Source organism: Salmo salar, chromosome 12 (assembly GCF_965601325.2).
Source record: "Salmo salar chromosome 12, fSalSal1, whole genome shotgun sequence".
NCBI classification, from domain to species: domain Eukaryota; kingdom Metazoa; phylum Chordata; class Actinopteri; order Salmoniformes; family Salmonidae; genus Salmo; species Salmo salar.
The window spans coordinates 80,792,811-80,820,436 of NC_138302.1; the positions used below are offsets into that span (position 1 = coordinate 80,792,811).

At 43.1% G+C, this 27,626-nt stretch overlaps 1 protein-coding gene across 1 annotated transcript in view; it reads right to left on the reverse strand.

Moving 5' to 3' along the window:
- suclg2 (succinate-CoA ligase GDP-forming subunit beta) overlaps positions 1-27,626 on the reverse strand; it is a 130,967-nt gene that overhangs the window by 56,154 nt on the left and 47,187 nt on the right. Inside the window, exons 3-9 of the mRNA XM_014133406.3 lie at positions 22,922-23,021; positions 21,858-21,948; positions 19,998-20,150; positions 19,413-19,502; positions 14,111-14,207; positions 8,912-9,073; positions 7,573-7,715 (exon numbers count right to left, since the gene is read on the reverse strand). Coding sequence (XP_013988881.1) covers positions 7,573-7,715; positions 8,912-9,073; positions 14,111-14,207; positions 19,413-19,502; positions 19,998-20,150; positions 21,858-21,948; positions 22,922-23,021 — 836 coding nt within the window. The remainder of the gene's footprint in view (positions 1-7,572; positions 7,716-8,911; positions 9,074-14,110; positions 14,208-19,412; positions 19,503-19,997; positions 20,151-21,857; positions 21,949-22,921; positions 23,022-27,626) is intronic.

Consider the following 27,626-nt stretch of genomic DNA (forward strand, 5'->3'; position numbering starts at 1 on the left):
ACACACACAACCCAGTAGGGAGGCCACAGGTGAAGATAGTAACTTCAACATGCCTAATCACCAATGTGATTTCCATCCTAAGTTGGTTACCCAGCCAAATACACACCATCTCACACTCTCCCCCTCTCTGCCTTTGAACTGTATGAACTAAATGCTAATGTATCAAAGCCAATCACTTCTTTTCACCTCGAAGTGGAGGTTCAGAGAACCAAGCCGTGTCATTCCTGGCACACCTTAAACACAGCAGTGTGAAAACACCCACAGGTGACAATTAACCAGTCACTTCCTGCTGTCACACAGCCTCATCTTATACACGCCATAATTCACTACTACCTAGGAAATACAGCGCTCAGAAGAAAATGGACGTGAACTTGTGAAAAGCATTATGCCGCTATTTCCTATAAGGACAGAGCAGGAGTCAGTGTAATAAGGATGATATTTGGGCACTGCCTAGAGGTGAATTTTTAACATTTTATTGAACCTTTATTTAACTAGGCAAGTCCGTTAGGGAGAAATTCTTATTTACAATGACGACCTACCCCAGCCAAACCCGGACAACACTGGGCCAATTGTGCGCCGCCCTATGGGACTCCCAATCACGGCCAGATGTGATACAGCCAGGATTTGAACACCATTGAACAGCATGTCCAATGAAATGAATAGGCTTTGCCCACATACATACATACACATCAACACTCAAGTTATTTCTACAACTTCTTTTTTTTATCCTGTAGATTCTTTTGACACTATATGCCCTTTTTTCTTCCTTGGTCTTTTCCTCTTTCTAATGTACCTAATCAATGCTGTACTCCAACTGCAGAAAGGAGGGGAAAACAATGAAACAAGGTTTAATGATATCCAATCCCAGAAACAGTCTGTTCTAGCTGAAGCTGTACACTCCAGCTGCATCTTACAGTTGGAATAGAATTAGCTGAAGAGATCAAAGCAGACAGAGAGAGCGCAGACAGAGAGAGAGAGCGCAAACAGAGAGAGACAGGGAGAGAGAGCATAGACAGAGAGGGAGAGAGAGCGCAGACAGAGAGGGAGAGAGAGCGCAGACAGAGAGGGAGAGAGAGCGCAGACAGACAGAGCGCAGACAGAGAGGGAGAGAGAGCACAGACAGAGAGGGAGAGAGCGCGCAGACAGAGAGGGAGAGAGAGCACAGACAGAGAGGGAGAGAGAGCACAGACAGAGAGGGAGAGAGAGCGCAGACAGAGAGGGAGAGAGAGCGCAGACAGAGAGGGAGAGAGAGCGCAGACAGACAGAGCGCAGACAGACAGAGAGGGAGAGAGAGCGCAGACAGAGAGGGAGAGCGCAGACAGAGAGGGAGAGAGAGCGCAGACAGACAGAGCGCAGACAGAGAGCGCAGACAGACAGAGCGCAGACAGACAGAGCGCAGACAGACAGAGAGCACAGACAGACAGCGAGAGAGAGACAGCGAGAGAGAGAGAGAGAGAGAGAGAGAGTGTGAGAGAGAGAGAGAGTGTGTGAGAGAGAGAGTGTGTGAGAGAGAGAGAGAGAGAGGAGAGCAGAGAGAGAGCAGAGAGAGAGAGCAGAGAGAGCAGAGAGAGAGGAGAGCAGAGAGAGAGCACCAGAGAGAGAGAGAGAGAGAGAGAGAGAGAGAGAGAGAGAGAGAGAGAGAGAGAGAGAGAGAGAGAGAGAGAGAGCAGACAGAGAGAGAGAGAGTGCAGACAGAGAGAGAGAGAGGCACCAGAGAGAGGGCAGACAGAGAGCAGAGGGCAGACAGAGAGAGAGAGAGAGTGCAGACAGAGGGAGAGAGAGAGAGAGGGCACCAGAGAGAGGGCAGACAGAGAGCAGAGGGCAGACAGAGAGAGAGAGAGAGTGCAGACAGAGGGAGAGAGAGAGAGAGGGCACCAGAGAGAGGGCAGACAGAGAGCAGAGGGCAGACAGAGAGAGAGAGAGAGAGAGTGCAGACAGAGGGAGAGAGAGAGAGAGGGCACCAGAGAGAGGGCAGACAGAGAGCAGAGGGCAGACAGAGAGAGAGAGAGAGTGCAGACAGAGGGAGAGAGAGAGAGAGGGCACCAGAGAGAGGGCAGACAGAGAGCAGAGGGCAGACAGAGAGAGAGAGAGAGAGTGCAGACAGAGGGAGAGAGAGAGAGAGGGCACCAGAGAGAGGGCAGACAGAGAGCAGAGGGCAGACAGAGAGAGGGCCGACAAAGAGAGGGAAAATGAGGTGGAAACTGAGCTGCATTTCCTAACCTCCTGCCCAATGTATGACAATATTAGAGACACATATTTCCCTCAGATTACACAGATCCACAAAGAATTCGAAAACAAACCCGATTTTGATAAACTCCCATATCTACTGGGTGAAATACCACAGTAGCAAGATTTGTGACCTGTTGCCACAAGAAAAGGGCAACCAGTGAAGAACAAACACCATTGTAAATACAACCCATATTTATGTTTATTTATTTTCCCTTTTGTACATTAACCATTTGTACATCGTTACAACACTGTATATATACATATAACATTTGTAATGTCTTTATTCTTTTGAAACTTCTGTATGTGTAATGTTTACAGTTAATTTGATTGTTTATTTAACTTTTGTATATTATCTACCTCACTTGCTTTGGCAATGTTAACATATGTTTCCCATGCCAATAAAGACCCTTGAATTGAGAGAGCACAGAGAGAGAGAGAAAGCAGACAGAGCGAGAGAGAGAGCGCAGAGAGAGAGAGCAGAGAGAGAGCAGAGAGCGCAGAGAGAGAGAGAGAGCGCAGAGAGAGAGCGCAGAGAGAGAAAGAGAGAGAGCGCAGACACAGAGAGAGAGAGCAGACAGAGAGAGCAGACAGAGAGAGAGAGCAGACAGAGAAAGAGCGAGAGCACAGAGAGCGAGCGCACAGACAGAGAGAGAGTGGGCGGACAGACAGAGAGAGGGCAGACAGACAGAGAGAGGGCAGACAGACAGAGAGAGGGCAGACAGACAGAGAGAGGGCAGACAGACAGAGAGAGGGCAGACAGACAGAGAGAGGGCAGACAGACAGAGAGAGGGCAGACAGACAGAGAGAGGGCAGACAGACAGAGAGAGGGCAGACAGACAGAGAGAGGGCAGACAGACAGAGAGAGGGCAGACAGACAGAGAGAGGGCAGACAGACAGAGAGAGGGCAGACAGAGAGAGGGCAGACAGAGAGAGGGCAGACAGAGAGAGGGCAGACAGAGAGAGGGCAGACAGAGAGAGGGCAGACAGAGAGAGGGCAGACAGAGAGAGGGCAGACAGAGAGAGGACAGACAGAGAGAGGGCAGACAGAGAGAGGACAGACAGAGAGAGGACAGAGCTAGAGAGCAGTGGACAGACACTATCCAGTGTTTACCATCTCCCAGATAATAGAACGGGCCGGGTTATGTTATTTTACCATTTGCCTGGTATTTATTTATAAATTAGCCTACATGTTAATGGTGTTTAAATATGGCCTTTTTGGTAGTCATTGAAACAAGTGTCACGATGTACCAATTGATTCCAGATATACCAGGGCTCTCCAACCCTGTTCCTGGAGAGATACCCTCCTGTAGGTTCACTCCAACCCCAGTTCTAACTAACCCGATTTAGCTTTTCAACCAGCTAATTATTGAAATAACAACAACTTGGTAGGTGCTTATATTTGTCCTATTTCACAAATGTACAAGTGTGTATTATATGCATGTATGAATTGGAAATGTGTTTTTTGCATATCCCAACTTTCCCAGGGACACCCTCGGAGAGTGGGGTCATGGCCAGGGTCAGCCATGATCAACGGCAACCCCTGGAGCAATTAGGGTTAAGTGGCTTGCTCAAGGGCAGAGACAGATTTTTCACCTTGTTGGTTCAGGGATTAGAACTAGCGACCTTTCCTTATTGACCCCACACTAACAGCTAGGCTAGGCTACCTGCCACCCTGTAAATATTAGAATCAGGTGCATGGATCAGGGTTGGAGCAAAAACCTACAGGATGGCAGCTCTCCAGGAACAGGGTTGGAGAGCGACTGAGATATACTATGCGTAAACATATGAACTGTTAGCGGCTATGAGGAACCTAGCAGCTGAAATAAGGCTGTCAAAATGATGCACTAATGAGGGTCAAAGAGCACAAGAAAATATTCACTTATGCAGAAATGCATCAGCTTCCCCAGAGACATACTGTAGTAGGTTGTAGTAAATGTATAATACTTTCCAATTCCATGGTAACAAAATGATGCCGATTTTTCACTTTAAAATGTATGTCAAACAATGTGTGATGGCACCAACGGCACAAACCATCATTCTGTTACCAAACGTTGCATCTGCATTGTTCTTTAATTAAATATGTTTTAGTAAAATGTTCAAGTAGTCCTTGTATGGTTTGTTTAACTTTGAAATCATTGATATTTGTTTGGCATACCCTTTAAAGTGAAAAATCTGAGTCTCAGCATCACTCTGTTACCATGGAATTGCCTTACTGCTGAACTAGTGAAAATGTGTATACAGCTAGTCTTCTGTCACTGTTAGGCATCTCACACTACACCAAAACTCAAGGAAATTGTTGGATGTCAAGTACGAGGCTTTTGAGTTGATGTATTTAATATGGCAAAATAAACACTCCACTCCTGATTAACATTTCATGGAAAAGTTGGAATGAGTCAACATCTTCAATCCCAAAGCAAATAAAAAATGAAAAAGTCCGTTGTAAGCATGAATATTGAGTCAGTCATGACAAGTATGCTTTCAAGTACCTGATTCAGTATAATGGACACATTTCAAACATTTAACAAAAGGTGTGCATCCTGAGCATTGCAAGCTTTTGATTCTCACTCAATAGCCTCTCTCTGCCTCAAGTTGTTTACAGTCTAGGCCTAAATGGAACTGAGTTGCAGGAAATCTTAGTACTTAAAAGTTTGGAAATTATGAAAAGAAAAATGCAAAATAGGATTTTCATCATGCAGGAATCTAATAATTAACATTCTCTCCACAGATCTGACGAGTCTCCAAATCCCTGTATGAAATGCAAATGTCAGTACACAGAGTAATATCAATCCTCTCTCTTTTTCCCCCCCATAAGGGAGGGCCTGTGTCTCGTCTCTATACTGCTGGAGGAGGGACAGGTAGCTACTGCCTTTACTCTGGGGTTTTGGCTTTGAATTGAAGACAGAATAAAGAGAAAACGACTTCCTATGCAAGAATAATTGGGAAGTGTAATGCAGTCTTTAAAAGCTGTCTCGGTTTCCCCCGCAAATTCATCTCTATTATGACCTGGTTTGACATCATAATGGATTAATTTGATCACACCGCATCGGAGGAGTGAGAAACACTTCTCCCGCTGTTTTCTCTCCTGTTATTCTATTCTATTTTTACGACACCTTGATGAATTCATGCAGGGCCCACAATGATAAATACACTGTGGATATCTGAATGGGACAATACATCAGCTGGAGTGTTTTGCTTGCACCTCTTTAAAATTCATCTCTGGTACGTGTGCGTGACTGGAGCCCTCAAAACCAAAAGGCAGAACTAGGCTAGTGTCTGATTTAGCCTATAGCTACAAAGGAAATAGTCAACTATTGAAGCTACTACATGAAACTGAAGTGAAGCAAAGTAATGTTATTCAAGTGACTTGTGTATTGCAATGAGTATCACGTCAGATTTATGCATATTTATGTAGAAATGCCACATCATGTCTATATGCCCTTTGTTCTCAATGTCCTTCATCTTTGATGTATTAAAAACATGTGTGGTAAACTGGCCTACTCAACAATGGATAGCAGGAACCCGTATTTAATGCTGTTCTATGACACATATGAAGACAACTAGGCTGTCAAATAGACTGGGAGAAAAACAACAAAGTGAAGTCATGGCAAACAGGGAATTAGTGCTGTGATGAGTGTCAACACAACCAGCACTGCGGCATAGTTACAAGCCTCCAACTGTTTGCTGCATAACTATTGGTAATCTGATCATTTAGGATTCCACAGTCGTAAAGAGAGTCAAGGTGCCAGTGCCACATCTTTTCCTGTGAGGTTCCGGCCATTATGTCCACCAGGGATGTACAGTAACGGGTTGGCGTTCTGCATTGGGAGAAGACTGACGGCAGTCATTAAAAGGCTTGTTTCATTGTGGCTGCGGAGCTGCAATTCATCACAACAGTCAATAATACCATGGCATTATATTAGGAGATGATATCTAATACCACATCTCTGAGAGAAACATGGCTGTTGGTGCCAAACCCACTAATGAATGTTGTGTCTTTGTTACAAAAGGTGGACTTGTGTCTAACCAACTAGATAAAGCCTTCAAACCTCTTCAGGATCGGACCCTTTTTTCAATTTTCGCCAAAAATGAAATACACAAATCTAACTGCCTGTAGCTCAGGACCTGAAGCAAGGATATGTATATTCTTGATACCATTTGAAAGGAAACACTGATGTTTGTGTAAATGTGAACTTAATATAGGATAATATAACACATTAGAGCTGGTAAAAAGATAATACAAAAAAAAGAAAGTGTTTTCTTTTTCATTATCTTTGAAATGCAAGAGAAAGGCCATAATATAATATTACAGTTTAGGCGCAATTTAGATTTTGGACACTAGATGGCAGCAGTCTGTGTGCAAAGTTTCAGATTGATCCAGTGAAGCATTGCACTGGTCAATTGATACATTTTCAAGTACATAACTATAGAGAAAATACAAAAAATGATATGGTAATACAAAATTGAAGTTTACACTCTCCCAGGAATGTCATACATGATGGATCATTTGCTTATACACTAACTTTCACACATCTAGATGGCCGGGCGGGGTGGGTGTGGAGCCAGAGACAGCAGGGGTTCAACCTGTAGAACCCAGTTCCTACATTTTAATATAAACATTTTATTTTTTTTAAACTATGCTACATTTTATCTCTGGGACCCTCAGGATGACAAATCAGAGCAAGATTACTGAATGTAAGTACATTATTTACCTTCAGAGGTGAATGTATCAAACCAGTTGCCGTGATAAAAGTTTTGTTGTTGTTGTGCACGCTCCTCGAACAATAGCAGGGTATTTTTTCACTGTAATAGCAACTGTAAATTGGATAGTGCAGTTAGATTAACAATTATTTAAGCTTTCTGCCCATATAAGACAAGTCTATGTCCTGGAAAGTTTGCTGTTACTTACAATGTCAATCCGGTCACATTGGCATCAACCGTCCCAGTATAGGTACACTGACCCCGTAGAGGTAAGGAGCTTTGACAGGACTCATGGTTAAACAACCACACACACAAAGGAAGCAGCAACAGAGATTTACAGAATCGCTTGGGTAAAGTGTTGAGCAGCTGACATAAACGGGGAATTCAACAGGTTCTTGGAACAGTGTGTTGGCTCTCTGAGAGCAACTGACAATTTGGTATAGAACTAGCTACTGTAGCATTGTGAATAAACTTTGTTCTCGGTCTTTAGGCAGTACAACTCCTCTCCCCAGCACCATTATATAACATGTGGTCCTACATCTTTTGGTAGTTTGAAGCTTGAAGTGTGGTCCTATCTTAGAGCAGCTTGAAGCTTGAAGTGTGGTCCTATCTTAGAGCAGTTTGAAGGATAAAATGTGCTCCTACCTTGGGGTCGGCAGTGAGCAGTTTGAAGGCCTCGTAAACCTGTTTCTCCTTCACTCCTCCTCCCAGGTCTAGGAAGTTGGCCGGCTTCCCTCCATGGAGGTCGATGATGTCACACGTGGCCATAGCCAGTCCAGCCCCATTCACTGTAATGGCAGGTCAAAGGTGAAATTAAACCACAAAGAAAGGTGTTACTGGTCTCAGAAAAAAGAGAAGGCCCTTTAAAGCATCCCTTCAAAATAGTTGCTGTGCTCATCGCAAAGTTAGATGACAATCGATGATACCGGAACTCTTATAATAGTTCTTCCCCTCCATACTCCAATGAAGTTAGATTTCCCACATTAGTCAAAATGAAGTTGAGAATTCAAACATAAACCCTTGAGAGAAAACTGTGACATTGAAAAGTAGTTGGGATTTAATTACAATAAACATTACCTAATACAATCATTAAAACAAAAACATAAGCGCGCACAGTGAAATCAATGAGTAAATGATCTAATGAAGAGGGAATAACAAATAATCTTTAGAGAATTTAAAGCTTTAAGAGGTCAAATGTTAAAACTCGTCTAATGAGGATACTTAACACTTGAAGAAGTTGAGAAGCGGAGGGAAACGTGATTACGGCAACACTCTTGACTTCAGAAAGCAAGTGTTGATTAAAAGAAGTTCTGTCGCACTAGTGTTGGCCCGTATTATCAGGCAGCCTAATGAGAGCATCCCTATCCCGCTGGGCTTCTTGGTGCTGTGTTGCCAGGGAGCCAAGTGATTCAGCCGCTTCCTGCTGAAGCCAACACGCCTCTCTATAAATGTCTTACCTCATTTGGGTTATCAGCGCTAAGCCTGCATCCTGGCAAGCGCCCCTACAGAAGTCTCAATAAAAGGAAACTGGTTTTAACAGCTGTCACTTTGGTGGGTTACAGAGCTTTTAAGGAGCCCATCAGCTCTGAGCTGTTGTCCTGTAGGAAAGGCTGGACACAGGAAAGAGGCACTAACCGTGCTCTTACTGCCACAGCGTTTATGAGGCTGCAGGGAAACCAGGAGATACTCCCTAGCATCCCAGAATTACATTATAAAGCTTTGATTTATGACAGGGGAGACCTATAATGAGAATGCTAACAATCCAGCTCACTGGAGACTTTTTATTATTATGGCTAATTAGAAAGAATTGGTTACAGCGTCCTCCTTCTGGAGTCGTTAGAAAGCTGGTTGTTAATTTGGACTGGAGAGGAGCCCAGTCGGCCCAGCCAAAAAAACTCCATTCCAGTTGGTGTGGGTTAGCCATGGCTAAATGCATAGAACATGCATGTGTGTGGACAGTGGACAGCCATAAACCAGAACTCACCAAAGCAGGCAATGTTTCCATCCAAGCCAATGTACTTGAGGTCCCATTTGGCTGCCTCGGTCTCTGTAGGATCGCTCTCTGACATGTCGTCCATGGCAAAGACGGCTTTTTGACGGAACTCTGCGTTATCGTCAAAGTTGATCTTGGCATCAAAGCACACCACTGAAAGAAGGGAGCGAGAAAGAGAAGACAGAGAGAGAAACATAAATAGGAAGACAAATAGATGAGGATATGAAATGGAAATGTAATTAACATTTCTAACAAACTCAATAAAATGTTTTAAATAAAATGTGGCAAGTGACCTCATCCTACTAGACTTAATTACTTCAGTATTTGTAATGGTGAAGCTCATGTTTATGTATTTGACAGTGCCTCTAAGGGAGAATATATTGCTTTTACACTTCACAAGGTGCAGTTCAAAGAAACTAAGCTAAATGTTAACTGCAAGCAAAGTATTTACTTCAGATTTTCATTAAGGGTTGATTATCAGTGGATCTACTTCAGGTTTCTTAGCATTGCAGGGCTGAAATCCTGAGGTGTGCTCCTTGTGGATTTGTACTTTGTAAGGCCCACTATATACCACGACCATTTACACAAGGGTGACTGAAGCCTTCATCTATCAATACTCTATAACAGCCTGGAGGACAAATGGCAGTACTGGTACACGGGGTCCCCATGGAACCAACGGTAAATTCACTATGTAATGGCTCATCTCTGAAATACTACCTGGGCTGAAGCTCCCAAGAGTAATAAAGGTGACGTGACACAAACAGACAGCCCCACACACACACACAGCCCCCCCCCCCCCCCCCCACACACACACACAGCCCCCCCCCCCCCCCCCACACACACACACAGCCCCCCCCCCCCCCCCCCACACACACACACTAGGGGGAAACAAAATAAATGGGAAACAAACTTCAACAGCAGCTAAGTAGAGACTCCTGGAGCTGCTGTATGTAACCAACTTCAGTATAACAGTGTTCCTTTTGACACTCTTTTCTGTCTAGTCTTAGTCATTATAGTCATTTGAATAATGATTTAGTCTAGTCGTCAAAATGGCAAAAAACAGTGGGCCATTTTAGTCACATCACATTTGTATTGCTTCATTAACCTATAGTAAACAATCACTGACTTCCATGTGCACAAATATACATAGCCTACCAACATTTCTGCATAACATCCTATTCTCTTCCCAACAGCAGAAAAATGACAAACATATTATATAAGAATTATCTGGCCATGTAAATTCATAATTCAGCCTACATAGAAGATGCACATTACATACAAAACAAACAGACACACACAAATGCAGAGACCAAGAGAGAGAGACACGTTTGTTCTACATAGAAATATGCTATCTGAACATTCCAAAACATTGTGTCCTTTGAAACATCGGGCGCATTGTTCTATCTGTGGCTACACCTTGTTCCATCTGTGGATACACCACTGAACACAAATATAAATGCAATATGTAAAGTGCTGGTCCCATGTTTCATGAGCTGAAATAAAAGATGCCAGAATGTTCCATAAGCACAAAAAGTTTCTCTCAAATTTTGTCCACACATTTGTTTACATCCCTGTTAGTAAGTATTTCTCCTTTGCCAAGATAGTCCACCTCACAGGTTTGGAATATTAAGAAGCTGATTAAATAGCATGATCATTACACAAGTGCATCTTGTGCTGGGGATCGTTTTTTTTTGTTTCACAACACAACGCAATAGATGTCTCACGTTTTGAGGGACAATGCAATTGGCATGCTGACTGCAGGAATGTCCACCAGAGCTGTTGCCACAGAATTGAATGTTAATTTCTCTACCAAAAGCCACCTCCAACATTTTAAAGATGGTGGCAGTGTGTCCAACCAGGCTCACAACCGCAGACCACATGTAACCACGGCAGCCCAGGACCTCCACATCAGGCTTCTTCACCTGCAGGATCGTCTGAGACCAGCTACCCGGACAGCTGATGAAACTGTGGGGTTTCACAACCAAAGAATTTCTGACCAAACTGTTCGGCGTCCTCGCCAGGGTCTTGACCTGACTACAGTTCGATGGCATAACAGACTTCAGTGGGCAAATGCTTACCTTCGATGGCCACTGGCACGCTGGAGAAGTGTGCTCAGATAGCGTGTATGGTGTCATGTGGGCGAGCGGTTTGCTGATGTCAATTGTGAACAGAGTACCCCATGGTGGTGGTGGGGTTATGATATAGGCAAGCATAAGCTACAGACAACAAACACAATTGTATTTTATTGACGGGAATTTGAATGCAGAGATACCGTGACGATATCCTGAGGCCTATTGTCGTGCTATTCATCTGCCACCATCACCTCACGTTTCAGCAAGGTAATGAATGCACTGCTCCATGTCGCAAGGATCTGTACACAATACCTAGAAGCTGAACATGTCCCAGTTCTTCCATGGCCTGCATACTCACCAGACATGTCACCCATTGAGCATGTTTGGGATGCTCTGGATTGACATGTACAACAGCCTTTTCCAGTTCCTGCCAATATCCAGAAAATTTGCACAGCTACTGAAGTGGTGTGGGACAACATTCTACAGGCCACGATCAACTCTATGAGAAGATGTGTCGCGCTGCATGAGGCAAATGTTGGTCACACCAGATACTGACTGGTTTTCTGATCCATGCCCCTACCTTTGATTTAAGGTATCAGTGACCAACAGATGCATATCTGTATTCACAGGCATGTGAAATCCCTAGATTAGGGCCTAATGAATGTACTTCAAGTGACTGATTTCCTTAAATGCACTGTAACTCAGTAACTCAGAAAATGTTGCATGTTGCGTATTTATTTTTGCTCAGTGTAGAATCTGTTACGACCAGAATGGACAAAGTTTTGTAGACTTTACCCTTTTCCAAAGTTTAAAAAAATGGCGTTTTTGCAAAGACGCACTTCACAGAATAGGATTCACAGATTCTCATGGACAGATGAAACGGCGAGAATCTGTCCAGGCTCATGTAGAATTATGTGATTACCAGCAGCAGTAATTCCTGGTTTTGGGTTTTCGTCTTTGATTATTTGGACGAGTCAGGATTGGGCGAAGGGTTAGGCCAAGAGTTTCCGTTTGCCAGGAAGGAGATTTCTCTTCCTTCCTTTGCACGAAGGTAATCACAATTGTCAATGTAATTCCCCCCAGAAGTAAAACAGGAAATTACACATTTTCACAATATAATTTTACTTCTGGGTAACCGAGATTCGGCATTCCATAACGGAAATATGCAAATACAAGCCAGAACGCGCCAATAGGATATCGCTAGCTCGTGCTTGGCTCTGCCCACCTCCTTGCTTGTTCTGCTACCATTGGAAATAACAGGCTGTGGTTTATCTTGGTTTAGTTATAAAACTATTTGGTGCAGCCTAAACAAATGACTAACGGGCCGGTCCGCAAGTAGCCTAGTTTAAGAATGGCCCGCGATGCATGTTAGAAAGACAAACAATGTAGTGCCGGTATTATGGGACATGTCTTTTGAACGGTAGCCTAAGGGCTACAATTAAAACGTTTTCTCTGAAGAAAAGAGGGAGTCTAGAATACAGAACTTGTATATGAAATGCAGTGGTAAAAGTGGGAGAGTTGAGCGAGACTACAAATTTAAAGACAGCCTACTTTTCTATAGCCTACTTTTCTATAGCCTACTTTTCTATCGCCTACTTTTCTATAGCCTACTCAAGGGAGAGAAAAACCTAGCTAGACTGTTGTTTTACTATTCAACTCAATTCTGCTTCTGTTATTAATTTCGTAAAAGCAACTTATGTTTCTTAACCAGACAAAGGGTAGCTAACTAAATGGCTAGTGGTAACTGGTTAGCTAAGGTGAAGCAAGAGAGTCGTCAGCTGATATCTCAAAGTGCTGTACAGAAACCCAGCCTAAAACCCCAAACAGCAAGCAATGCAGGTGTAGAAGCACGGTGGCTAGGAAAAACTCCCTAGAAAGGCCAAAACCTAGGAAGAAACCTAGAGAGGAACCAGGCTATGAGGGGTGGCCAGTCCTCTTCTGGCTGTGCCGGGTGGAGATTATAACAGCACATGGCCTAGATGTTCAAATGTTCATAAATGACCAGCATGGTCAAATAATAATATGTATGTATGTACATATGTATAATATGTATAATATGTATAATCAGAGACAGAGCCGTGGCGGAACCTGTCTGCCCACACTCATTGCTTGCTCCCTCCCTGCTCACCACCTGATGTAGGCTGTGTTTGCCGGGTGTGACTTGTCCTTCCCACTTAACGAAACTGCGCTGCGCATCTGTGCTGCTAATATTAATTGTGCTTATCACTGAAAAGCTCTCAATCTCTCCAAAAACTCTTGTTCAGTCCACTTACGAGTCAAATTTTTGTCACAGAGATAATTTTGGCTCGTTTTAGTCAACTTTAGTTTAGTTATATTTTTTTGTGTCTATTTAGTAAGTTATAGTCTCATCAATTGCCCCTGAAAAATAGGTGTTTGACAAATATTTTGGTCACTATTTTTGTTCACGAATTAACACTGTAGTACATTTTCAGAGATGAACAGTAATTTGGTTTTACCGTCCCTCTGGTGACGAGCGTTCAGCTACACTGAAATGAAAGTAAAAATAATAGACCAAAGTGGGAAAAGACATGCAGTAAATTTCTGCCTACTGTGATGTTCTTCAGTACTGTGGTTTGTTGTTTAAACTCGACTGAAAAACAGACATCCATGGTACTTGATTCCCTTCCCTCGTTGAATATGTACAAAATGAAGTTGATCTACTTTCAATGTGAGTCTACAGAAACACTGCCTCTGCCTTGCTAGTACAGCTTGGTTGTACACAACAAATTAATAGACCTCTCATCAATATTCATAAGCAATTATTATACTAAGCTACAATATGTTATTTTCTTGTCACTCTCTGATGAACCAGACCTATAACAAGAACTTGTTTCATAACAATGCATCGAAAGTTGTGGAGAAGCAGACTTGTACCATCTCTCAGTTTATCTGTCTGAGTTTTACTCAAGAGGCAATTAGTTTTGGATTTAATTCAGGATAGTGTTATGCTGCAATATACAGTACCTAAAATCCCATAATACACTCCCATGGTGAGAGAGCAAATGAGAGAGAAAAAGAGGGAGAGAACAAACATAGACAGACCCAGATAAACAGAACTTCTGATATGTAGACACCAAAAAGAGGAAAAAGGTCCTACCTTGTCCTTCGGGAGTCTCTCCGAGAGGATTGACTTCAACTTGAGTAGCGTCGACTTTCAGGAACAGATCATAGAGCCTCTTAATCTGATCTGCAGCCTGTGAGTTCCACAGAGGACAGTAATTACCCAACAATACGTCTCTGAACAGCAGGCCCGTCAAGCCCACTCAGCACCACGCACACGCTAAATAAAACATGGCAAAGCACCTTTTAAACACATGTAAAAAGGTGATTTTGTCATGTTTTATTGAGTGTGTGCGTGGTACGGAGTGGCCTTGGCGGGCCTGCTTCTCAGCCTAGTGTGCGAGTGTGTTCGCTCGTGTGTGCAGGTGTTGAATATTTTATTACCAACTTTTTCAGGGGTTCTGACAACCCAATATTATTGAACTAAACACGACTCAATAAGCCTTTAGCTCATACTGTACAAAATACAGATTATTTCACTATCACAATTCCAGTGGGTCAGAAGTTTACATACGCTAAGTTGACTGTGCCTTTAAACAGATTCGAAAATTCCAGAAAATGTCATGGCTTTAGAAGCTTCTGATAAGCTAATTCAAATCAAATCAAAGTTTGTGTCACCTGCACCAAATACAACAGGTGTAGACCTTACAGTGAAATGCTTACTTACAGGCTCTAACCAACAGTGCAAAAAAGGTATAATGTGAACAATAGGTAGGTAAAGAAATAAAACAGTAAAAAGACAGGCTATATACAGTAGCGCGGCTATAAAAGTAGCAAGGCTACATACAGACACCGGTTAGTCAGGCTGATTGAGGTAGTATGTACATGTAGATATGGTTAAAGTGACTATGCATATATGATGAACAGAGTAGCAGTAGCGTAAAAGAGGGGTTGGCAGGTGGTGGGTGCCGGGACAAAATGCAGAGAGCCTGGTTAGCCAATGTGCGGGAGCACTGGTTGGTCGGCTAAATTGGAGATAGTATGTACATGAATGTATAGTTAAAGTGACTATGCATATATGATGAACAGAGTAGCAGCAGCGTAAAAAGTAGGGTTGGGGGGGCACAATGCAAATAGTCCAGGTAGCCATTTGATTACCTGTTCAGGAGTCTTATGGCTTGGGGGTAAAAACTGTTGAGAAGCCTTTTTGTCCTAGACTTGGCACTCCGGTACCGCTTGCCATGCGGTAGTAGAGAGAACAGTCTATGACTGGGGTGGCTGGGGTCTTTGACAATTTTTAGGGCCTTCCTCTGACACCGCCTGGTGTAGAGGTCCTGGATGGCAGGCAGCTTAGCCCCAGTGATGTACTGGGCCGTACGCACTACCCTCTGTAGTGCCTTGTGGTCAGAGGCCAAGCAATTGCCGTACCAGGCAGTGATGCAACCAGTCAGGATGCTCTCGATGTTGCAGCTATAGAACCTTTTGAGGATCTCAGGACCCATGCCAAATCTTTTTAGATGTCGTGCCCTCTTCACGACTGTCTTGGTGTGTTCGGACCATTCCAGTTTGTTGTTGATGTGGACAGCAAAGGAACTTGAAGCTCTCAACCTGCTCCACTACAGCCCCGTTGATGAGAATGGGGGCGTGCTCGGTCCTCCTTTTCCTGTAGCCCACAATCATCTCCTTAGTCTTGGTTACGTTGAGGGATAGGTTGTTATTCTGGCACCACCCGGGCCAGGTCTCTGACCTCCTCCCTATAGGCGGTCTCGTCGTTGTCGGTGATCAGCCTACCACTTTTGAGTTGTCTGAAAACTTAATGATGGTGTTGGAGTCGTGTCTGGCCATGCAGTCGTGGGTGAACAGGCAGTACAGGAGGGGGCTGAGCACGCACCCCTGGGGAGCTCCAGTGTTGAAGATCAGCGTGACAGATGTGTTGCTACCTACCCTCACCACCTGGGGGCGGCCCGTCAGGAAGTCCAGGATCCAATTGCAGAGGGAGGTGTTTAGTCCCAGGATCCTTAGCTTAGTGATGAGCTTTGAGGGTACTATGGTGTTGAACGCTGAGCTGTAGTCAATGAAAAGCCTTCTCACATAAGTGTTCCTTTTGTCCAGGTGGGAAAGGGCAGTGTGGAGTGCAAGAGAGATTGCATCATCTGTGGATCTGTTGGGGTGTTATGCAAATTGGAGTGGGTCTAGGGTTTCTGGGATAATGGTGTTGATGTGCCATTACTAACCTTTCAAAGCACTTCATGGCTACGGACGTGAGTGCTACGGGTCTGTAGTCATTTAGGCAGGTTACCTTTGTGTTCTTGGGCACAGGGACAATGGTGGTCTGCTTGAAATATGTTGGTATTACAGACTCAATCAGGGACATGTTGAAAATGTCAGTTAAGACACCTGCCAGATGGTCAGCACATGCCCAGAGCACACGTCCTGGTAATCTGTCTGGCCTCGCAGCCTTGTGTATGTTGACCTGTTTAAAGGTCTTACTCATGTTGGCTACAGAGAGCATGATCACACAGTCGTCCAGAACAGCTGATGCTCTCATGCATGCCTCAGTGTTGCTTGCCTCGAAGCGAGCATAGAAGTGATTTAGCTCGTCTGGTAGGCTCGTGTCACTGGGCAGCTCGTGGCTGTGCTCCCTTCGTAGTCTGTAATAGTTTGCAAGCTCTGCCACAAAAGACGAGAGTTGGAGCCGGTGTAGTATGATTCAATCTTAGCCCTGTATTGACACTTTGCCTGTTTGATGGTTTGTCGCAGGGCATAGCAAGATTTCTTGTAAGCTTCCGGGTTAGAGTCCCGCACCTTGAAAGCGGCAGCTCTACCCTTTAGCTCAGTGCGGATGTTGCCTGTAAACCATGGTTTCTGGTTGGGGTATGTACGTACAGTCACTGTGGGGACGACGTCCTCGATGCACTTATTGATAAAGCCAGTGACTGATGTGGTGTACTCCTCAATGCCATCGGAAGAATCCTAGAACATGTTCCAGTCTGTGATAGCAAAACAGTCCTGTAGTTTAGCATCTGCTTCATCTGACCACTTTTTTTATAGACCCGAGTCACTAGTGCTTCCTGCTTTAATTTTTGCTTGTAAGCAGGAATCAGGAGGATAGAGTTGTGGTCCGATTTCCCAAATGGAGGGCGACATCATTTGAGTCAATTGGAGGTGTACCTTTGGATGTATTTCAAGGCCTACCTTCAAACTCAGTGCCTCTTTGCTTGACATCATGAGAAAATCTAAAGAAATCAGCCAAGACCTCAGAAAATAAATTGTAGACCTCCACAAGTCTGGTTCATCCTTGGGAGCAATTTCCAAACGCCTGAAGGTACCACGTTCATCTGTACAAACAATAGTACGCAAGTATAAACACCATGGAACCACGTAGCCGTCATACCGCTCAGTTCTGTCTCCTAGAGATGAATGTACTTTGGTGTGAAAAGTGCAAATCAATCCCAGAACAACAGCAAATGACCTTGTGAAGATGCTGGAAGAAACAGTTACAAAAGTATCTATATCCACAGTAAAATGAGTCCGATATTGACATAACCTGAAAGGCCGCTCAGCAAGGAAGAAGCCACTGCTCCACTGAAATTATGTGGATATATTGTTGAAGCAACATCTCAAGACATCAGTCAGGAAGTTAAAGCTTGGTCGCAAATGGGTCTTCCAAATGGACAATGACCCCAAGCATACTTCCAAAGTTGTGGCAAAATGGCTTAAGGACAACAACAAAGTCCAGGTATTGGAGTGGCCATCACAAAGCCCTGACCTCAACCCTATAGAAAATTTGTGGGCAGAACTGAAAAAGCGTGTGTGAGCAAGGAGGCCTACAAACCTGACTCAGTTACACCAGCTCTGTCAGGAGGAATGGGACAAAATTCACCCAACTTATTGTGGGAAGCTTGTGGAAGGCTACCCAAAACATTTGACCCAAGTTAAACAATTTAAAGGCAATGCTACCAAATACTAATTGAGTATATGTAAACTTCTGACCCACTTGGAATGTGATGAAAGAAAAAAGCTAAAATAAATTATTCTCTCTACTATTATTCTGACATTTAACATTCTTAAAATAAAGTGAAGATCCTAACTGACCTAACAGGGAGTTTTTACTAGGATTAAATGTCGGGAATTGGAAAAAACTGAGTTTAAATGCATTTGGCTAAGGTGTATGTAAACTTCCGACTTCAACTGTAAAGTATGAGCTAAAGGCTTTTTTATATATATATATATATATATATATATATATATATAAAAAAGCATGCATACATACACATATCATAGTACTTATGTATGCTATATAATTGAATGCATGACTAAGCCTAATAAAAACAGCAATTCAACTACTATAATAAAGCCTTTATGTGCATATTAATGCATTAGCTCTGAGTGAGAGTTACAATGTGTCTACTGTGCCACTTATCCTACAATGAGAAGTATTATTATTGGAGAGGCTGTCATTTGAATGAATCCTCTTTTCAAAGAATCAGGGGTTGAACTGATGTCTCTGTCCCTGGAACCGAGCTGCTCTTTTGATGAGGAAAACAGCCTGACAGAAAACATTGTAAGCACTGCTCTCTGCCACACACTCACAGACAGACAGACACAATCACACACTTTGTCACCAAGACTCTTCAAAGCAACCAAGATATTTAACCAAACACTCAATTCCACACCCAGAACCACTGTAATTAGCAGTGAATCAAACATACTGTGGCAACTAATGTGCTTTTAAAGACACAGTTGGAAGAATGTAGAGAATTGTTTTAATTTCCTCAAGGCTGTTAAAATCAATGTTTATTTAATATCAAGACAGGCTCATATTACACAGGGTGTACCTCTCAGACAATTGTGTATGTTCATTTCATGTATACCTTTTCTGCATTTTAACATTCTGAACAAATCCGATTCTTTAAGCTGCTGTGCTCATGGATAGGAATGCAAATTAGCAATATGATGCTACAAGACAATTGGCTCTAAAAGGAACTGGAGAAGAACTTTTAATATCACGTTTGAATTTTGGGGTTTGTCTTTTTGTGTGTCTCTCTGACCCGGTTTACACTGGCCAGAATTGGCATCATCAGCAACGTCTGTTCATGATTTTGGGAGGACCCCCCCCCCCCAATATCGATAAACAAGCACAAGCATTTCGCTGCACCTATTAAACCTGCTGTTAACTGTGTGCGTGACGAATGCAATTTGATCTTATAAAGCTTTGTCTGTTGTACAAGGACGTTATGGAGTTCTATGAACCTTGTAATTCAGCAAGAGCCCAGTAGACAGGCAGTGTCCTATCCGGTTTTATCAGCTCTGAGTTCAGTATTGTGGGTCTTTGGTGTGTGTGTACGCGACTCTGCTTCTCTGCACTGCGGCTCAGAGAGCATTGTCGGGCCTATTACCTGTCTTTCCAGAGGTCCTTTGAAACCCAAATTAGCTGCCATGCGGAGTGCCTGGTCATCTCGCACGCCCTCGAAAATATCTATAACTTCCTGTGGTACGCGAGAGCAGAGAAAGAGAAAGCAGAGAGAATGGAGACTCAAACACTGGACGGTCATTTGACAAAGTGGATGTTCATATTAAATCACGATATGCAATTAAGTGGTGGAAACCTGCCAGTAGTGAGGAAAGGAGAACCGGGCATGAAATGATGGCTTTATAATTATCAGGCTCTTGTAGAGATGAGATTCTAACATAGAGAAGGGATCTCTCTATCAAGGGATACATTGTGCCAATCAGACACACAGAGAGAGAGAGAGACAGAGAGAGAGAGAGAGAGAGAGAGAGACAGAGACAGAGAGAGAGAAAGAGAAAGAGAGAGAACATGGTGTGACGGAAGTACAGGGATACTAGGGATGTCTGCACTGTAGTTTATGCAAAGAGATGTTAAGCTATTGGATCACAAGTACAGTGAATGGTGAGAGGTTCCTTGTCAACATCTTCAGTCATTTGTAACATATGCTGTTGCAGAGATCACAGTACTGTACCTTAAAGATGAGTTCTGGGGATTTGTCGGCAACCTCCTCTATGTCCATCCCACCCTGAGGACTGCCCACCATGACAGGGCCGTTGCAGGCTCGGTCCATCAGGATGGCAAAATAGGTCTCTCTGGTGATGTCCAGGGCTTCAGCCACCATCACCTGGTCAGTATGGAGAGAATCAGTCTACTACCTTCACATCACAGACTGGCCTCAGATACAGACACAGCAGATCATAGTATTACAACCCAGAGAACCTATGGGTTCTAAATCTAGGCTATACTGGGAATGAAGCACACTGCTGGGAGATGGAGACAACAGAGAGATTGATGGCAAGACAGAGGGATAGAGATGAGTTGTTTGTTTGTTATCAGTTCCCTGGGCCTAACTTGACAGAGTTTATTTGGACTCCGTGAGGACGATTGTTCTCCATGTCCCATGGAAACAGGCAATAACACAACCCTCTTTCTCTCTCTGCTTAAAGTCTTGATCTATTTTACACACTACTACCACCCTCTCCTGGTCTTTCTCTCAATCGAACTGGCTCTCTCTGCCCCTCTCTCCATCTAGTATGCTCTCCTCCTCCTCTATCACTTCCTGCCCCTCTCCCCACCCCTGGTCTGTCCTGCCAGTAGAGATAATGCTCTGTGTCTGGAGAGGATGGCTGCAGTATAGTGAAGTGAAGGGGACGTGTTACAATGGCAGGCTGACAGCTCACTCCTGGTTCTCATTCAGGGAAACAGAGCTTGACAATATAATTACAGCCTGTTAAAGAGGGCTATGTTAAGAGGCCTGGGTTCTGTTCAATCACTGCAGCTCTCTGGCTACTTTATTACTTTGATCCCAGGCCTAATCTAATCTGAGATGGGCTTTGAAAGGGCCTACGACAACAGCCACTAACAGCAGGTAGCATCATATCTCCCTTGTCTGTGAATGTCTGCACGTTTGGGAAATTAATCAAGTGTGTACTGGTTTTTGTGTGTGATACATGACACATGGCTGCATTCTGGAGAGATGATCCTCTGGGATCATTTATCATGATACATTTCTGCAATTAACAAATTGTATATTAATATATGCTTAGTTTACAAAATAAATCTCAGAAATTGTGTTATGTCAGTCATCTAACAGGTGACATGCTATGGATAGATAATGCAGCTAACGTTTCAATATGAAATGACATCTCACAACAATGCTCTCACAGTTTTTGTATGTATATTTCTCTTTCCCCTCAGCCCTGGTGTTGTGGTAGTGAAATGCCTTCCCCGCCAGCTCTTTCTATAAAAATGGCAAATGTGACAGTAGTTTGATACGTCTCCTAAACTTTGCAGCAGGGGCAGGAGCAGAGCGAGGTTTGTGCCTGGCTGGCAGGAATGAAAACAAGCGTTAATGGGGAGCTCTAGGCCACATTTCACTAAAGAGGCAGAGAGAGAGAAAGAGAGAGCAAGAGAGAGGGGAAAAACACACGCTACAGGCCGAGAAGGGTTCATTACCTGGAAGTGTGTTTTTGGGTGGGCTGCAGTGTGTGAGTGAGGAAAATAATATTCCTGCTTGTTAGCGGCACTTGGAAATGGTTGTTTACGTGACTAACACTTTGGTCTCAGAGAGGCCCTGACTCGCATGTATTATTTATCGCAGTGAACCACGACACCAAATAGCACAAACACAACAAACGACACCGGCTTCAAATGGCATGTCTCCACCAGGGACCTATCCCCAGAACTAGAGGAACAAAAAAACAATATAGACTAATGTATTATTACCCCGATGCTTGTGCAGTCATTAATTTCATGGAACTGCATTACTGAATTGAAATTACCCTGAAATGAGAAAAACAGAAAAGTTATTTTACCCCCAGCTTTGACTTACCGTTTTTACTTTCACTCCTTCCTTTGGCGTCTGCTTGGTGGTCAGGCTATAGCCTAGCATCTTACTGGCCAGCTCCCCCACCACAGAAGGGCTAGAGAAGAGACAGGAGCGTCTCAATTACAACTACTTCATTAATAGAGCTTTGATTACAGATAAAAACCAAGAGGACAAACATCTTCCAAAAACAGAGGACTATCACCATAGCAGATAACAGAGTAATTCTTTTCAGCTCCTGAGACACCTTTTCATTTCAACAAAGACATGGTTAAGCACATTTGCAGTGTGATTGTAACGTGTTCTGATGAAGCACTGCTCTTTGAAAAAGAAGTATCTCCTGGTTCCAGCTGCTCTTTAAAGGAAGTGAGTCTCATTCCTGTTACTGCTTCTTGCTCTGGTTTTTATCAAATACAAATGAAGCCTGAGGTTGTGTTTTGCTTTGATAGATGGTAGGAGAGTGAACTGTGCACATGTCACTGTCTGGGGAGGCTTAACTTCAGATGATTCACTTAGAAAAGTTTCTGCTTATCCCAAATACTGAAATAGGGTGACAATGACACATATGTCGTAGCCATTTGTCGTAAATCACAGTTCAGGCCTTATCACGCTGCTATCTTGGCTACATCATTTTTTTTGCAGAGGAAACAATCTAGTAGCTGGCCAATGAAGATGTTGGTTGATGTGATATAAGATGGACCAACAGTAGATTATTGTTAGGGAAATCTGGCCAATATAGGCCTATAACGATGTGCTAGAAGAACACAATACAATTGAGCTCCACTGAATCAGAGCTGTATATCACAATTCTAATAACCTGATTCAGTGAGGTGCACACAGTGCAATTTCCCAATGATAAATTCACTATTTCAAAGTTGAATTGGGAGCAGTTTTCCCTAAAGTAGCAAATGTAGCTTTTTATTGCAGGGTCCTGTTTAGGTAGCTGGAACAGAGGAAAAGCAACACCATCTAGGAGGGAGAACTGAAGCGCTAGTTAGAACAGAACCATTCTCTGAAGGGGCCATTACTCAAATCACACCTCAGTGAGTGCAGGTGGCAGGAGTACTCACTCTTTAGTTAAGTGCACTCCACCTTTAAGGCCACTGTTGAACACACCCTTCCCTCGTCCCCCAGCCAGAATCTGGGCCTTCAGGACTATCTCCTTGGCGTCTGAAAGAGAGAGGGATTAGAATAAAAGAGAGAAGGGCTCTGTCAACAGGATAGAGAGATAGACAGCCAGGTGAGAGAGGAGAAGAGCATGAGACCTCTCCAATGGTACATCATCACAGAGCCCATTACACTTCCCCTGTCTCTGAGTAAAATGTTCTCACACCCATCACCCTGGGTCTCCATTAGCTCCTGTCCTGTCTGGAGGAGAGGGGGGGATATAGGGAAAGAGGCGGCTGGTAGGAGAGGTACGTGATGGGATGAGGGGAAGGGTACTCCAGCTCACATATGATATTCTCCCCTAGCCCTGCTAATTACAGACTAAAGCCAACTTCCCAAATACAGGGTAGAGAGGGGACCCTATAGAGGACAGTTGAAAGAACATGTCCATATAGACAGGCAAATACTCCCATACAAGGTACATGCATACAAACACGTTACAAAGACATAAGCTAGACACACAAACATGTATCAATCTAATCTATACAATGTGTTCATTTGCGTCATTTGACTGTCTCTTTAGAGTTCCGACTGACCATTGCAATTTTATGGCATTTTAACGATGCTAACACCATAGAGACCTACCCCACTTTCTCTCTCAGTCACCTCCAAGTCCTCCTTTCTACACCAGGAAAGAGCACCTCCGGAAGAGCACTGAGCTGTCTATTCAGCTACCCACTGAACAGGCTCCCTCTATTCAAATGGTGCAACGAGGGCACTTGATGGGATATGGTCTTGAGCGATCATTATCCTGGCAGGGAGTTCACCATTGGCTAACAGTGGGGCAAGCAGAACATGTAAGGAAAGGCACGTCGACCTTGGGCCAGGAACATCGCTCTCTTACTCTCAGTAAAGCTCCTCAAGCAGAGTGGCTCAGGCTGTTCTAGTAGGAACAAGACCCCGACAAAGTAGGCTCTGACAAGACGGCAGGGATTAAACCAACACTGAATTAGTGAGCTCTGTTCTGCCCTGGGATGAGGAGAGAAAGACCGAGAGAATAAAGGTGAGCACATGTTGGGGCTGTGAGTAGTCATACATTAATAAATATGTCAATTTAAAAAAACTGCAACAGCGCAAAATTAAAATTGAGTTCAAAGCAAGATGAAATGGAGTGTCCTACGGGCATGTGCAGCAGCGGGATGGAACAGAGAAAATTAGGAAACTACTTTTGTTAAAAGAAAAGCGGGAGCCAATGAGGAAGGTGTTATTCCTTAGCCCTGAGAAGAGGTGTGCTGTAAGGTGTAGAAAGGACCAAGACTGGGTCGTCTCTGGAAGGAGGAGAGGAGTGAGAGATGACGATGATTAAGGTGCAGTATGTGCCTGAATCCAGCTCTACAGATTCTGAATTCACTTTTAATAGATTAAATACTAACCTTTTTTTTTTTTTCCCCCTTCGGGAGCCAAGAGAAGGAAATGGACGGAAAAAGGAGAAAAGAATGATGAAGGAAATATGTAGCCTATATAGCCAGACACATGATTGGTTATTGAGAGGTATGCTGTTTCACACCGTGACCAGAACATATAAAAAGGTGCCCTGATAACACACCCAAGCCCAAATAATTAGCCATATACAATTGATCATACAGGAAAAGAGTATCTAGATATACCTAAGAGGTGTTTAGTGGAGCATATGAAGCCTACTTATCAGAAGAGATAAGCCTCTTAACGAATGAACCGTTCTCTCATCAAATCACTCGCTTGGAAAATTGGCCTTGATTACACATACAAAACACACCCGACCTTTACAGTGGCTTGTTAAGAATGCAAAACACCTCCCAGCCTGTTATTTTATTTCCAGTTTTCCCCCCGATAGTGTCATCATTGTAGATTCTCTAAAGCTGCCACCACCCAGGATTAAAAAAAAGAATACTTCACGATGCATTTTGACAGTTATGATGCCCTCAAAGATCCCAGTGACCAGGGCACTGTGTGAGCACAGAGCAGACATGACCAATAATATGTATAAACCCTGGATGATTGACAGGGTGTGCTGTATTGAAGACCCTGCGCAGATGTCTTGGTACTCCTCCTCAGTTGTAAAAAAAGACTTAGGAAACTATAGAAATGCATTTATTAATGTCTACATTAATTTTTTACACATTTATTCTATTATTACAGACACTTTAATGCATACTTTAAATTGTATTGTGAGTTAAACATAAAAACAAAAACAATTCCTTCAAGTATTTTTTTTGAGTACTAATATTACTGTGCCCACTACAACAACAAAATACATGTCATTTTGTCCTTGAAACATTCAAATACTTTTGAATTCCATTAATTCCTATGGAGGATTTCTCCTACTGGGGTGTGCCAACATGGCTGACTGGGGGTTTCAAAGCCTCTCAATGGTCAATACATAGCATCATCAATCCAGAGTTTATATATACACACGTCATTGGATATTATCCATTCATCCTCCAGACATGAAACAGCACCTAACACAGGCAGTGTTACACTTGTGTGAAGATGACGCCACTGAAGAGCATTGATGGATTTGTGTGAGTCTCTCAATAACTCACAGACTCATATGGACGTTTTATTCAATGTGTCTGGTAAGCTGCTTTTTAAAGGTCAATCTTTAGGGATATTTAGGGTATTTCTATATCAATGGCAGCCATTGAAGGAAACAGCCATTTATTATAATTTTTTATTTAATTTTTTAAACATTTTTAATTCTGTTATGGACAGTTATCTTAGGTCCAAATACAAAACAATGAAACTGTGCCTCCATGCCCATTGTTGATAGTATTGACAGGTAGGCGTGTTAGGCTACATTTTGGGAGATGAATGTGATTTCGTTCTAACAGCATGTAGCACAAAAACAACTAAAGAACTCTGGGAGCCAGAGGTAGCACTTTGTTAAATGAATACAGAGGAGTGATGACATCAGATACAGAGAGTGGTTTGACCAGGACACCACACAACATTCAATATGCAAAAACATGCACAACTGTGAAACTGATAATATTACAAAAATAATGAATTCTCAGAAGTTATGCATATTAGCAGTAAAGGTTAAGGTGAATAGAAAATCCGCTTAATGAAAGTGGAAGGGACAGGGTGGCAGCATTCCATAACAAGCCATCTATTTCCAGTGGAACCATATAAAGTCATGGAAAATGTGAAAAGGGATATTTTCTTCTCCATGTAGTTTTTTTAGGGACAGACACAGAAAATGAGATTAACATGTAACTACATCTTCAATCGCATCAGCTGTAATCTGAGTTCCATGGCCGTCCTCGGGCTAACTCATTTCCCAGTAATCAACGCAAATTAACTCCCAGCCTATTTACTGATGACAGCAGTCGGCATCAAGGCTGTTACTTCTGCCTCGACAACATCTCCCCTCTTTGTATTTCAAACGTTCTGTCCTCCTCCTCTCTCGGCGGTCCGGAAGGATGTAGCCCAAGGGTTAGAGACGGCAGAGTTAGCGTTGTCTGATATTTAATTAAGCCATAAAAGGCTGTGCACTTGGGGACGCAGGCTGCAAGCCAAACTGGAGAGAACGAGATGCATTCACTGTCTGTCTGCAGGCCACGGTGAGAGGATAGGGGAAGTCAGACTAGAGCTGGGACGCCGACAATACTGATCACCTATCACAGGCATTTTGATGGTAGCATTCATTACAATAAGTAGCCTATACCAAAGAAATATTATAGGTTTGAAATGAAATAATAATATGGGTGATTGTTAATGGGACAATAAAAACAAAAGTTGTGCACTTTCTTAACCTCTCTTGGGTAGGGGGCAGTATTTTCACGTCCGGATGAAAAGCGTGCCCAAAGTAAACTGCCTGTTACTCAGGCCTAGAAGCTAGGATATGCATATAATTGGTAGAAAACACTCTAAAGTTTCTAAAACTGTTAAAATTATGTCTGTGAGTATAACAGAACTGACATAGCAGGTGAAACCCCAAGGACAAACCATCCCCCCCCAAAAAAAAAATTCAGCCTACCACTGTTTTCAATGGCTGTCACTTTTATTATAAGGCAAAATCCTCCCAGATTGCAGTTCCTAGAGCTTCCACTAGATGTCAACAGTCTTTAGAAAGAGTTTCATGCTGGATTTTTGGAAAAATGAGCCAGAAATTGTAGTTTTTCTAGGTGGCTCCCATTTTGGCTGTAGTGTTTCCAAGCGTGTGGAAGAGAGCGTGTTATTTGGTATTTTTCTCTGGTAAAGACAATAACGATTCTCCGTCTTAAATTTGATCGTTTATTTACGTATTAGGGTACCTAAAGTTTGATTATAAACGTTGTTTGGCTTATTTGGAAAAGTTTATTAGTAACGTTTGGGATTCATTTTGTATGCATTTTGATGGAGGGAAACTGGGTGGATTATTGACTGAAGCGCGCCAGCTAAACTGAGTTTTTATGGATATAAAGAAGGACATTATCGAACAAAAGGACCATTTGTGATGTATCTGGGACCTTTTGGAGTCCCAACAGAAGAAGATCAAAGGTAAGGTATTTATTATATCGCTATTTCTGACTGTCGTGGCACACCTGCCTGGTTGAAATATGTTTTTCATGCTTTTGTATGCGGGGCACTGTCCTCAGATAATCGCATGGTTTGCTTTCGCCGTAAAGCTTTTTTGAAATCTGACCA